A 14,805-nucleotide genomic window follows, 5' to 3' on the forward strand; every position below is an offset into this window, starting at 1 on the left:
GGGGTGGCTGGTGGAGTTGGATTGGGGGGGGGGGTTATTTGTGGTTGGGTAGCTGGTGGTTTGTGTGGATGTGTGGCCTGTGTGTTGATTGGTGGGGTTGGTGCACATCATCCTTTTGGATGGGGAAGCGCCTGCGTGGGTCCGCCCACGCATTCGATAATTAAGAAGAAGTGTTACCAGGACCGCGCGTGCGCCAATTAAATTCACCGCACTGCGCATGCGATCTCTTCACACACTGCCGATTTGCACATGCGCGGTGGCAGCGCCCCTGTACTGCGCATGCGCACCACCTACAGGATTAAACGGCGGAGAAAAGTGTTATTTATGCTGTAAATTCTGCGGCACCGAAACCGGTGGTTAGTGTCTCAGGCCTGCGAGGCCCGGCCGGGGCTCTTCTCATGAACTCGGCCTGTTCCCGGTGGATGTGCCCGTCCGCTGGCGTGGAGTCCGCAGACACGGGACACTCTCCTTGTGGGGGAGGCGGCGGCGCCCTCCAAGACAAGTGCAGGGACGTCGGTGCAAGATCCTGGGAAAAACCCACACATCCGAGGAAATAGGGAGAAACCCGCCCCAGAGCACCGAGGAGACATGCCTGCTCAGGGGCCACATGAGGTGAGGGGCCCCTGTGGACAGGAGCCATTGCTGCCGCCCGGGCCCCCGCCAGGAGGCGCTGCTTCAATGGGAGGGCTGCAAAGGCCCCCTCCCCAAAAGGGACGCTGCAGGGCCGGGCCCTGCCAAGGCATGCCCTGGCCCGGCGTTTCCTCTCTCCACCCCCCCCCCCTGTTCCAGGCTCCAAATAAACCTCGGGTGTAAGGCATGCGGCCAAGGAAGCCCCATCACAAGACCAAACCCTGGCACCCCGCCTCTTTACCCCTCGCAACACAAAGCCCAGACCTGGCACCCCGCCTCTTAACCCCTCGCAACACAAAGCCCAGACCTGGCACCCCGCCTCTTAACCCTTCCCAACACAAAGCCCAGACCTGGCACCCCGCCTCTTTACCCCTCGCAACACAAAGCCCAGACCTGGCACCCCGCCTCTTAACCCCTCGCAACACAAAGCCCAGACCTGGCACCCCGCCTCTTAACCCTTCCCAACACAAAGCCCAGACCTGGCACCCCGCCTCTTTACCCCTCGCAACACAAAGCCCAGACCTGGCACCCCGCCTCTTTACCCCTCGCAACACAAAGCCCAGACCTGGCACCCCGCCTCTTTACCCCTCGCAACACAAAGCCCAGACCTGGCACCCCGCCTCTTTACCCCTCGCAACACAAAGCCCAGACCTGGCACCCCGCCTCTTAACCCCTCGCAACACAAAGCCCAGACCTGGCACCCCGCCTCTTAACCCTTCCCAACACAAAGCCCAGACCTGGCACCCCGCCTCTTTACCCCTCGCAACACAAAGCCCAGACCTGGCACCCCGCCTCTTTACCCCTCGCAACACAAAGCCCAGACCTGGCACCCCGCCTCTTTACCCCTCGCAACACAAAGCCCAGACCTGGCACCCCGCCTCTTAACCCTTCCCAACACAAAGCCCAGACCTGGCACCCCGCCTCTTAACCCCTCGCAACACAAGACTAAACCCTGGCATCCTGCCTCTTTACCCCTCGCAACACAAAGCCCAGACCTGGCACCCCGCCTCTTAACCCCTCGCAACACAAAGCCCAGACCTGGCACCCCGCCTCTTTACCCCTCGCAACACAAAGCCCAGACCTGGCACCCCGCCTCTTTACCCCTCGCAACACAAAGCCCAGACCTGGCACCCCGCCCCTGGCACCCCGCCTCTTTACCCCTCGCAACACAAAGCCCAGACCTGGCACCCCGCCTCTTTACCCCTCGCAACACAAAGCCCAGACCTGGCACCCCGCCTCTTTACCCCTCCCAACACAAAGCCCAGACCTGGCACCCCGCCTCTTAACCCCTCGCAACACAAAGCCCAGACCTGGCACCCCGCCTCTTTACCCCTCGCAACACAAAGCCCAGACCTGGCACCCCGCCTCTTTACCCCTCGCAACACAAAGCCCAGACCTGGCACCCCGCCTCTTTACCCCTCGCAACACAAAGCCCAGACCTGGCACCCCGCCTCTTTACCCCTCGCAACACAAAGCCCAGACCTGGCACCCCGCCTCTTTACCCCTCGCAACACAAAGCCCAGACCTGGCACCCCGCCTCTTTACCCCTCGCAACACAAAGCCCAGACCTGGCACCCCGCCTCTTTACCCTTCCCAACACAAAACCCAGACCTGGCACCCCGCCTCTTTACCCCTCGCAACACAAAGCCCAGACCTGGCACCCCGCCTCTTTACCCCTCGCAACACAAAGCCCAGACCTGGCACCCCGCCTCTTTACCCCTCGCAACACAAAGCCCAGACCTGGCACCCCGCCTCTTTACCCCTCGCAACACAAAACCCAGACCTGGCACCCCGCCTCTTTACCCCTCGCAACGCAAAGCCCAGACCTGGCACCCCGCCTCTTTACCCCTCGCAACACAAAGCCCAGACCTGGCACCCCGCCTCTTTACCCCTCGCAACACAAAGCCCAGACCTGGCACCCCGCCTCTTTACCCCTCGCAACACAAAACCCAGACCTGGCACCCCGCCTCTTTACCCCTCGCAACACAAAGCCCAGACCTGGCACCCCGCCTCTTTACCCCTCGCAACACAAAGCCCAGACCTGGCACCCCGCCTCTTTACCCCTCGCAACACAAAGCCCAGACCTGGCACCCCGCCTCTTTACCCCTCGCAACACAAAGCCCAGACATGGCACCCCGCCTCTTTACCCCTCGCAACACAAAGCCCAGACATGGCACCCCGCCTCTTTACCCCTCGCAACACAAAGCCCAGACCTGGCACCCCGCCTCTTTACCCCTCGCAACACAAAGCCCAGACCTGGCACCCCGCCTCTTTACCCCTCGCAACACAAAGCCCAGACCTGGCACCCCGCCTCTTTACCCCTCGCAACACAAAACCCAGACCTGGCATCCTGCCTCTTTACCCCTCGCTTCACAAAACCCAGACCTGGCACCCCGCCTCTTTACCCCTCGCAACACAAAGCCCAGACATGGCACCCCGCCTCTTTACCCCTCGCAACACAAAGCCCAGACCTGGCATCCTGCCTCTTTACCCCTCGCAACACAAAGCCCAGACCTGGCACCCCGCCTCTTTACCCCTCGCAACACAAAGCCCAGACCTGGCATCCTGCCTCTTTACCCCTCGCAACACAAAACCCAGACCTGGCATCCTGCCTCTTTACCCCTCGCTTCACAAAACCCAGACCTGGCACCCCGCCTCTTTACCCCTCGCAACACAAAGCCCAGACCTGGCACCCCGCCTCTTTACCCCTCGCAACACAAAGCCCAGACCTGGCACCCCGCCTCTTTACCCCTCGCAACACAAAGCCCAGACCTGGCACCCCGCCTCTTTACCCCTCGCAACACAAAGCCCAGACCTGGCACCCCGCCTCTTTACCCCTCGCAACACAAAGCCCAGACCTGGCACCCCGCCTCTTTACCCCTCCCAACACAAAACCCAGACCTGGCACCCCGCCTCTTTACCCCTCGCAACACAAAGCCCAGACCTGGCATCCTGCCTCTTTACCCCTCGCAACACAAAACCCAGACCTGGCATCCTGCCTCTTTACCCCTCGCTTCACAAAACCCAGACCTGGCATCCTGCCTCTTTACCCCTCGCAACACAAAGCCCAGACCTGGCACCCCGCCTCTTTACCCCTCGCAACACAAAGCCCAGACCTGGCACCCCGCCTCTTTACCCCTCGCAACACAAAGCCCAGACCTGGCACCCCGCCTCTTAACCCTTCCCAACACAAAGCCCAGACCTGGCACCCCGCCTCTTAACCCTTCCCAACACAAAGCCCAGACCTGGCATCCTGCCTCTTTACCCCTCGCAACACAAAGCCCAGACCTGGCACCCCGCCTCTTTACCCCTCGCAACACAAAGCCCAGACCTGGCACCCCGCCTCTTTACCCCTCGCAACACAAAGCCCAGACCTGGCACCCCGCCTCTACCCAGACCTGGCATCCCGCCTCTTAACCCCTCGCAACACAAAGCCCAGACCTGGCACCCTGCCTCTTTACCCCTCGCAACACAAAGCCCAGACCTGGCACCCCGCCTCTTTACCCCTCGCAACACAAAGCCCAGACCTGGCACCCTGCCTCTTTACCCCTCGCAACACAAAGCCCAGACCTGGCACCCTGCCTCTTTACCCCTTGCAACACAAAGCCCAGACCTGGCACCCCGCCTCTTTACCCCTCGCAACACAAAGCCCAGACCTGGCACCCCGCCTCTTTACCCCTCGCAACACAAAACCCAGACCTGGCACCCTGCCTCTTTACCCCTCGCAACACAAAGCCCAGACCTGGCACCCCGCCTCTTTACCCTTCCCAACACAAAGCCCAGACCTGGCACCCCGCCTCTTTACCCCTCGCAACACAAAGCCCAGACCTGGCACCCCGCCTCTTTACCCCTCGCAACACAAAGCCCAGACCTGGCACCCCGCCTCTTTACCCCTCGCAACACAAAGCCCAGACCTGGCACCCCGCCTCTTTTCCCCTCGCAACACAAAGCCCAGACCTGGCACCCCGCCTCTTTTCCCCTCGCAACACAAAGCCCAGACCTGGCACCCCGCCTCTTTACCCCTCGCAACACAAAGCCCAGACCTGGCACCCCGCCTCTTTACCCCTCGCAACACAAAGCCCAGACCTGGCACCCCGCCTCTTTACCCCTCGCAACACAAAGCCCAGACCTGGCACCCTGCCTCTTTACCCCTCGCAACACAAAGCCCAGACCTGGCACCCTGCCTCTTTACCCCTCGCAACACAAAGCCCAGACCTGGCACCCTGCCTCTTTACCCCTCGCAACACAAAGCCCAGACCTGGCACCCCGCCTCTTTACCCCTCGCAACACAAAACCCAGACCTGGCACCCCGCCTCTTTACCCCTCGCAACACAAAGCCCAGACCTGGCACCCTGCCTCTTTACCCCTCGCAACACAAAGCCCAGACCTGGCACCCTGCCTCTTTACCCCTCGCAACACAAAGCCCAGACCTGGCACCCTGCCTCTTTACCCCTCGCAACACAAAGCCCAGACCTGGCACCCCGCCTCTTTACCCCTCGCAACACAAAACCCAGACCTGGCACCCCGCCTCTTTACCCCTCGCAACACAAAGCCCAGACCTGGCACCCCGCCTCTTTACCCCTCGCAACACAAAGCCCAGACCTGGCACCCCGCCTCTTTACCCCTCGCAACACAAAACCCAGACCTGGCACCCCGCCTCTTTACCCCTCGCAACACAAAGCCCAGACCTGGCACCCTGCCTCTTTACCCCTCGCAACACAAAGCCCAGACCTGGCACCCTGCCTCTTTACCCCTCGCAACACAAAGCCCAGACCTGGCACCCCGCCTCTTTACCCCTCGCAACACAAAGCCCAGACCTGGCACCCCGCCTCTTTACCCCTCGCAACACAAAGCCCAGACCTGGCACCCCGCCTCTTTACCCTTCCCAACACAAAGCCCAGACCTGGCACCCCGCCTCTTTACCCCTCGCAACACAAAGCCCAGACCTGGCACCCCGCCTCTTTACCCCTCGCAACACAAAACCCAGACCTGGCACCCTGCCACTTTACCCCTCGCAACACAAAGCCCAGACCTGGCACCCCGCCTCTTTACCCCTCGCAACACAAAACCAAACCCTGGCACCCCGCCTCTTTACCCCTCGCAACACAAAACCAAACCCTGGCACCCCGCCTCTTTACCCCTCGCAACACAAAACCAAACCCTGGCACCCCGCCTCTTTACCCCTCGCAACACAAAACCCAGACCTGACACCCCGCCTCTTTACCCCTCGCAACACAAAACCCAGACCTGACACCCCGCCTCTTTACCCCTCTCAACGCAAAACCCAGACCTGGCACCCCGCCTCTTTACCCCTCGCAACACAAAACCAAACCCTGGCACCCCGCCTCTTTACCCCTCGCAACACAAAACCAAACCCTGGCACCCCGCCTCTTTACCCCTCGCAACACAAAACCCAGACCTGACACCCCGCCTCTTTACCCCTCGCAACACAAAACCCAGACCTGGCACCCTGCCACTTTACCCCTCGCAACACAAAGCCCAGACCTGGCACCCCGCCTCTTTACCCCTCGCAAAACAAAGCCCAGACCTGGCATCCTGCCTCTTTACCCCTCGCAACACAAAACCCAGACCTGGCATCCTGCCTCTTTACCCCTCGCTTCACAAAACCCAGACCTGGCACCCCGCCTCTTTACCCCTCGCAACACAAAGCCCAGACCTGGCACCCCGCCTCTTTACCCCTCGCAACACAAAGCCCAGACCTGGCACCCCGCCTCTTTACCCCTCGCAACACAAAGGCCAGACCTGGCACCCTGCCTCTTTACCCCTCGCAACATAAAACCAAACCCTGGCACCCCGCCTCTTTACCCCTCGCAACACAAAACCAAACCCTGGCACCCCGCCTCTTTACCCCTTGCAACACAAAACCCAGACCTGGCACCCTGCCTCTTTACCCCTCGCAACACAAAGCCCAGACCTGGCACCCTGCCTCTTTACCCCTCGCAACACAAAACCAAACCCTGGCACCCCGGCTCTTTACCCCTCGCAACACAAAACCAAACCCTGGCACCCCGCCTCTTTACCCCTCGCAACACAAAACCCAGACCTGGCACCCCGCCTCTTTACCCCTCGCAACACAAAACCCAGACCTGGCACCCTGCCACTTTACCCCTCGCAACACAAAGCCCAGACCTGGCACCCTGCCTGTTTACCCCTCGCAACACAAAGCCCAGACCTGGCATCCCGCCTCTTTACCCCTCGCAACACAAAACCAAACCCTGGCACCCCGCCTCTTTACCCCTCGCAACACAAAACCAAACCCTGGCACCCCGCCTCTTTACTCCTCGCAACACAAAACCCAGACCTGGCACCCCGCCTCTTTACCCCTCGCAACACAAAACCCAGACCTGGCACCCTGCCACTTTACCCCTCGCAACACAAAGCCCAGACCTGGCACCCCGCCTCTTTACCCCTCGCAAAACAAAGCCCAGACCTGGCATCCTGCCTCTTTACCCCTCGCAACACAAAACCCAGACCTGGCACCCCGCCTCTTTACCCCTCGCAACACAAAGCCCAGACCTGGCACCCCGCCTCTTTACCCCTCGCAACACAAAGCCCAGACCTGGCATCCTGCCTCTTTACCCCTCGCAACACAAAGCCCAGACCTGGCATCCTGCCTCTTTACCCCTCGCAACACAAAACCAAACCCTGGCACCCTGCCTCTTTACCCCTCGCAACACAAAACCAAACCCTGGCACCCCGCCTCTTTACCCCTCGCAACACAAAACCCAGACCTGGCACCCCGCCTCTTTACCCCTCGCAACACAAAACCCAGACCTGGCACCCTGCCTCTTTACCCCTCGCAACACAAAGCCCAGACCTGGCACCCCGCCTCTTTACCCCTCGCAACACAAAGCCCAGACCTGGCACCCCGCCTCTTTACCCCTCGCAACACAAAACCCAGACCTGGCATCCTGCCTCTTTACCCCTCGCAACACAAAACCAAACCCTGGCACCCCGCCTCTTTACCCCTCGCAACACAAAGCCCAGACCTGGCACCCCGCCTCTTTACCCCTCGCAACACAAAGCCCAGACCTGGCACCCTGCCTCTTTACCCCTCGCAACACAAAACCCAGACCTGGCACCCTGCCTCTTTACCCCTCGCAACACAAAACCCAGACCTGGCACCCCGCCTCTTTACCCCTTGCAACACAAAACCCAGACCTGGCACCCCGCCTCTTTACCCCTCGCAACACAAAGCCCAGACCTGGCACCCTGCCTCTTTACCCCTCGCAACACAAAGCCCAGACCTGGCATCCCGCCTCTTTACCCCTCGCAACACAAAACTAAACCCTGGCACCCTGCCTCTTTACCCCTCGCAACACAAAACTAAACCCTGGCACCCTGCTTCTTTACCCCTCGCAACACAAAACCCAGACCTGGCATCCTGCCTCTTTACCCCTCGCAACACAAAACCCAGACCTGGCACCCTGCCTCTTTACCCCTTGCAACACAAAACGCAGACCTGGCACCCTGCCTCTTTACCCCTCGCAACACAAAACCAAACCCTGGCATCCTGCCTCTTTACCCCTTGCAACACAAAACCCAGACCTGGCATCCTGCCTCTTTACCCCTCGCAACACAAAGCCCAGACCTGGCACCCTGCCTCTTTACCCCTCGCAACACAAAGCCCAGACCTGGCATCCCGCCTCTTTACCCCTCGCAACACAAAACTAAACCCTGGCACCCTGCCTCTTTACCCCTCGCAACACAAAACTAAACCCTGGCACCCTGCTTCTTTACCCCTCGCAACACAAAACCCAGACCTGGCATCCTGCCTCTTTACCCCTCGCAACACAAAACCCAGACCTGGCACCCTGCCTCTTTACCCCTTGCAACACAAAACGCAGACCTGGCACCCTGCCTCTTTACCCCTCGCAACACAAAACCAAACCCTGGCATCCTGCCTCTTTACCCCTTGCAACACAAAACCCAGACCTGGCATCCTGCCTCTTTACCCCTCGCAACACAAAACCCAGACCTGGCATCCTGCCTCTTTACCCAGACCTGGCATCCTGCATTACCACTTTCCCAACTGTCCCTTTTCCTGACATGTGCATTAAATGGTAAAATAGTAACATTTGTAGATTTTCGATTAGGAATTGGAAAAATAAGCAACAAAAAACCTATGTCATTTCTCTTTGGACCCCAGTGTTCACCCTGACAGTTTCGACTCCCCTTATTGCAAACGAGGCAAGATTTCTTTCTCCAACTTTTTTTCACAAAAACATGGCCCTTTTGGCAAGACACTGGTTCGAAATTGGAGCCGAGCTTGAGCCAATTGTTTTGTATGGGCTTGCCCTAGCTTTTTTTGGTGTTCCCTCCAATGTTTAATGTATCTAATCCACGGCTGAAGTCTGTGACATAAAAATGAGGATCAGCACTGCTTGCAGGCTCACAGCAAGCCATGTTCCTCATCGTGTGATTTCTGACCTAAGTAGGATTGGTTACTCATTTCTCTGGAAGCAGCCTGGAAAGTATGGTGGCTATTTCAAAAGGAAGCTGGCAGTGCAGACCAATGCCGTGTCGCAGCCTAGCGGAGCCCTATAGGAGTGAAGAATGTTATCTAAGTGGGAGAAGGGAAAGCCTAGAGAGATTCTGCTGATTGTCAGCAGAAAGACTTTCCTAGAGCGTTTCTTTGGTTGTCGAGGTAATGGACCCGCACAAATGTTGAAAGGGGGCTTTTGAATTAACAAGTGTCCTGGGCATACTCCATGGGCATCACACAGAGGTCCCCACATTGCGCTCCCATACTGTGGAAAGGTCACTCTCCACATGTGGGCCTGATAGCCCTTTCCTGTGTTTCTCATGTATGTCACTTGTTGTTTCCGGTATTTTTTCAATGTATTGCATGCCTTTTCATCTTCCCAAATGTCTATCTCATCTTGCACTGCATGTGACTTCACTGTGTAAGCCCAGCCTCTGCCAGACACAGGGAATACAAGGCCTGGAATACAAGGCCTGACCCAACACCCCATGAGAACTAAACTTGTTCTCAGGCAAGGTGGCTGCTGCGACAGCCAATGTATTCTGCAATGTGGGGGACTGGCCCTTCCACCTCCTTCCTGGGGAAAACATTTCCTGTCTCTTGGACTATGGGAACAGCTGTGTTCATCAAAGTGGATGTGGGCAGGCTCTGAAGGTGGGGTGACAGCTGTGGAGAGAGCACCTGTCCCTACATGTGTCTGCCATACATCCTATGATTCCTGTCCCCTTCCTCCTTGGACCCTGTGGGCGTGCTCTGGAGGAGGGAGAATGAATAGCAACCGTATAAGCTCATTGAGAGAGGCTGTGGAGTTCTCTTTTTGGTTGCAGTGGTGTGCTGGACACTTGGGTGCAGGCAGAGAAGCTGCAGAGGCCCTTAACGGGTACTCTTCTCCCAGTGCGACCTTCTTCTCCCTTTCCCTCCCCTTGTACTCCTTTCTCTCCAACTTGCTCGCCTTTCCCTTTCACCTCACCTCCTCACTCGACCATTCCCCCTCCAGCCCTTTCCTTCCTCCCTGTCTCTCTCCCGCATCCAAGGGTACTACCCAAGCCCGGGTCCCATACAAGAGGGTGTCCCTAGCTTGTATGCCTGCCATCAATGCCCCCCTTGTGCCCGCAGTCTGGTGCAGACCATCATCCATGTCCAGTGTGCCTAACGTCATCTGGTGGAAATAAGTCTACTTCTCTGCCGGTAATAAATCTGTTTCTGATTTTTGCAAAGACTTTGGAGCCTTAATTTGTCTTCCCACTTTTCGGCATAGCCTGTCTGTTATTGCCAGAGGCAGGATCCAGCAGCCTGCACACACCACGCACCATCCTGGGTCTATTAATTTGTTGGCCTAAAACTGTGGCTCTGTCTGGGGTCTCCCACACAGCCTTCCCCCATTTTGACCTACCTCCCACATCCACATATCTTCCATAGCTGCATTGGACCTGCCCTGTTTTGGAGGGCTGCCCTGTTTTGGAGGGCCACCCAAGTGAGATTGGCAGGGGCTAGACCTGGCAGAACCTCTAGAAGGGCACCGGTATATTCAGAGGTGGCAGGGGAGAAACAACTGCTTGAAGTGAGTTACCAGACTTTCTAGTCCCCCCAACGTAGTGCACCATAGCGTCCAGAAACATGGCAATGGAAGTGTAAGGAGAAGGCTAGTGAGGTTAAGTAACTATCTCTTATGGGAGTTCCAAGGGTTTGTTTGCTGTAGGTCACTGCATTAAGCTACAGACGTCTGGTCTTCCCCTATGATTACTTGTAACAGTTCACCTCTACATCTTCGAGAGGTCTGCGTTAAGCTGGTTTCCTGTCCTGACTTAAGGGCTAATCTCCCACCAAGATATGAACCATCCTAAAGGCTAGAATCCCCGTCCACTGGAGCTGAATATGCTCCCACAGAGATCCTCCTGAACTTAGAGTGAATGTGTGAAGAAAAGAAGGATATTAAAGTGCATCACACAGGTTGACTGTTAAATACCTTATGACTAACCAAAGGTTAGAGCAAAAAAGGCTTCGTTTATCATAGTTCCTGAGTGAGCTTGTGGTCCCTTAGTGCCAGTTAGCTCCCCGCTCCCATGTATCTCTGCCTCCCTCACCTTGTCCTGCCCTATGATTTGTTAAGCTCCTCGTTGCTTCCTGAAGCTAGGTCTGTGCTTAATCAAACCATCCAGCTTATAGCGATTTTGCGATCTTACACAATGGTAAGCACAAAAACAGACTTTCTTGCAAAAATTACTGTTTAAAAAAAAAATTATATAATGGGCCCTGTTCTCAAAGCCTTTTTTGATGCATGAAATGCGCAAACATATCTCATTACTTGTGTTCAAAAAGAGCAGCCCAATCTGCAAGCGGCATCTGCATGGGAGCATTTTATATGCGCCCATTCAGATGGCCTTTATCACCCCATTGCGCAAATCAGAGGGTGTTTCTGCACATGTGGCCAAATTTACAAACCAGATGCGCTTTTAAATATGGTGAGATTGTAGGCAACCCTATGTGCCTGCTTTGAGTAGGCATGCAGGCTGTGCCAATGCATGACCGGGTCTTTCCTGACCCGCTCATGCCATTATTTTTCTTAAATGTGATAGCAAAGGTGTGAACCGCTGCTGTTCCACTTGCATTTCTGTTCCTCAAACCGGATAGAAATGTGTTTTTTTTGGGTTATTTTACAGTGGCATGCCCCATCCTTGAGAAATGCGTGGGGAGCCTATCATTGTCGGACGAGCACTTCCAACATGAACCTATGCAAGGCGGCTGGCCAGCGCATCATTTGCGCTCTAGCCCAGCCCCGTGGAAATGCGCATGTCACCTTTCAGAATAAGGTGACCTGCTCGTTTCCAAAAGTGGGGTATCTGAAACAGCACAAACTCTGCTCTATTTTTAGATAACCCATTTATTGAGGATCTGGGCCAAAATCTACATTTTAAAAAAATGGTCTCAATATGAGAGGGAAAAGAGAGAGGGGGAGGGATGCGTGAACGGTGAAGTGGTAGGCAAGAGTGCAGAGGTGTAGAGCAGTGGTTTAGAGACGGAAGTGGTGGGCAAATTAGCAGGGAGGAAGCAGTGGGGCGGTGGGCCAGACATCAGAGGGGTAGAGGTACAGAAAGTAGAGGGCGCTTGGGCTCAGGTGGAGCAGTGGGTCAAAAGGCAGAGAGGGAGCAGTTGGCCGGAAAGAGGCAGTGAGCTGCAGATTGGTAGAAATGATGAGGGAGGAGTGTGATAGAATGAGGGCAAAGGATGCAAGATGCAGAAGTAGCACAAAAGAATGAAGGACTGTATACTGCAAGAGGAATTGGGGAGCATAAGGCATGGCTTGTTAATGATTTGGAGTGTGGCAGGGACTGGGGAGTGCAAATTGTGTCTTGGCAGTGTGACGGAGCACATGAGTATGTGTATGACGGAGTGAGAGCTTCGGGAATGCAAGTTATGATGGCAAATTGGTGAGACATGTGAGGTGTGTTGGGGGATTGGAGAAAATAGAAGGGAATATTTTCAGTATTACAACTGATAAGGATCAATACTATCGCTAATATTAAATAGGTATGCCCGTTAAACCAAAAACATAGCCATAACATACACTGTTCTGCCAAGCCAGAGACCTCTGGGACCCTTCCTATTAAATTGATAACAAAAGGTACACATAATGACACCCTGGTGCTCTTGTAACCTTGCACACTGCCTTTTTCTTGCAATATGCCAATCTTAAATCCTCCAGTCAGTAAAAAATTGGCCGCAGAAATGCTGCAATAAAGGTTTGTACCGCAATATTTGCCATTTCATGACGCTATATCATGCAGGGTTTGCTTAATACCGTAATATTAATAGTAAGAGAGTATTGATTTATTTCAGAGTTCCACATATGCTGGTTTAAGAGAAACCACAAAGAGTTGCATACAAAATAGGGTCCCTGTCTACTGTAGGGTCCCTGTCTACTGTCTTGTAGTGGTCACCTTATTTGTTAATGGAATCCCGGTGTGAATTTACTTGAAAACGGCATAGGCTGTTATTATTAAGGATGATGGTTGAATGAAGGACAGGAAAAGTAGTAAAAGATGGACAAAATGTTTATTTCCATATCAATGGACTTCATTGGATACCTACATTTCAGAGTAAATAATGAATTTAACATGTTTGCTACAGGCACAGACCACCTTCCACGATGTCCCTGCTTATTTCTCTGAAGAGGAGTGGAAGGTTTTGAAGGAGTGGCAGAAGGAACTTTACAGGAATGTGATGAAGGAAGTTCACCAAGCGCTGCTCTCTCTGGGTAAAGTTACATCATTCCTCTTTAGCAAGTAGTTTTAAGATCTATGAAATGTCTGCCTTGTTAATTCAGTCCCTCAGAATGGGTTCTGCTGCATTATCTTTGATGTATGTACCGTTATATAGTTCATGTACAGGACAGCTGGGAAGATCCACATATGGGCAGCAATTGAGGCGTGAGGGGTGCGAGCCGTGAAAAGGGGAACATGTGCTGATCACAGCTGCTGATAGAGCAGGAACATTGAATGGTACTGGAACGAGAGGCCACAGTGTTAGTATTGTGCCCTAGAGGAAGTACAATAGTGACCACCCCAGAGGCAGATGCAAGGAAGCAAAAAGCAAACTGAAAATAATTCCCTACACCTCCCAGAGTGTGATGTCTGTTAGAATTGAGCAGGGCTTGGTTGTTCTGTGTGCAGAGGATGTGACTTATTAGTGTGATCAGAACAGCTTTATATTGTCAGCATTCACGTTGCTGTCTTGCTGCCCCTGGGTCCCTGCCTGCTCTCTGCCACCATGGCCATTGCTAATGTATCTTTATATTGCCAGCATTCACATTGCTGTCTTGCTGCCCCTGGGTCCCTGCCTGCTCTCTGCCACCAGGACTATTGCTGATTTATCTTTATATTGCCAGCATTCACGTTGCTGTCTTGCTGCCCCTGGGTCCCCGCCTGCTCTCTGCCACCATGGCTATTGCTAATGTATCTTTATATTGCCAGCATTCACATTGCTGTCTTGCTGCCCCTGGGTCCCTGCCTGCTCTCTGCCACCATGGCTATTGCTAATGTATCTTTATATTGCCAGCATTCACATTGCTGTCTTGCTGCCCCTGGGTCCCTGCCTGCTCTCTGCCACCATGGCTATTGCTAATGTATCTTTATATTGCCAGCATTCACGTTGCTGTCTTGCTGCCCCTGGGTCCCTGCCTGCTCTCTGCCACCATGGCTATTGCTAATGTATCTTTATATTGCCAGCATTCACATTGCTGTCTTGCTGCCCCTGGGTCCCTGCCTGCTCTCTGCCACCATGGCTATTGCTAATGTATCTTTATATTGCCAGCATTCACGTTGCTGTCTTGCTGCCCCTGGGTCCCCGCCTGCTCTCTGCCACCATGGCTATTGCTGATTTATCTTTATATTGCCAGCATTCACGTTGCTGTCTTGCTGCCCCTGGGTCCCTGCCTGCTCTCTGCCACCATGGCTATTGCTAATGTATCTTTATATTGCCAGCATTCACGTTGCTGTCTTGCTGCCCCTGGGTCCCTGCCTGCTCTCTGCCACCATGGCTATTGCTAATGTATCTTTATATTGCCAGCATTCACGTTGCTGTCTTGCTGCCCCTGGGTCCCCGCCTGCTCTCTGCCACCATGGCTATTGCTGATTTATCTTTATATTGCCAGCATTCACGTTGCTGTCTTG

At 54.9% G+C, this 14,805-nt stretch overlaps 1 protein-coding gene across 3 annotated transcripts in view; it reads left to right on the top strand.

Moving 5' to 3' along the window:
* The first annotated feature begins 259 nt into the window (after positions 1-259).
* LOC138489483 (zinc finger protein 2-like) overlaps positions 260-14,805 on the top strand; it is a 230,756-nt gene continuing 216,210 nt past the window's right edge. For all 3 annotated transcript variants that reach the window (XM_069617220.1, XM_069617221.1, XM_069617222.1), the window contains exons 1-2: positions 260-612; positions 13,265-13,391. In XM_069617220.1, coding sequence (XP_069473321.1) covers positions 589-612; positions 13,265-13,391 — 151 coding nt within the window. In that variant the 5' untranslated portion in view covers positions 260-588. The remainder of the gene's footprint in view (positions 613-13,264; positions 13,392-14,805) is intronic.

Source organism: Ambystoma mexicanum, chromosome 9 (assembly GCF_040938575.1).
Source record: "Ambystoma mexicanum isolate Mex_15411 chromosome 9, UKY_AmexF1_1, whole genome shotgun sequence".
Classification (NCBI taxonomy): Eukaryota; Metazoa; Chordata; class Amphibia; order Caudata; family Ambystomatidae; genus Ambystoma; species Ambystoma mexicanum.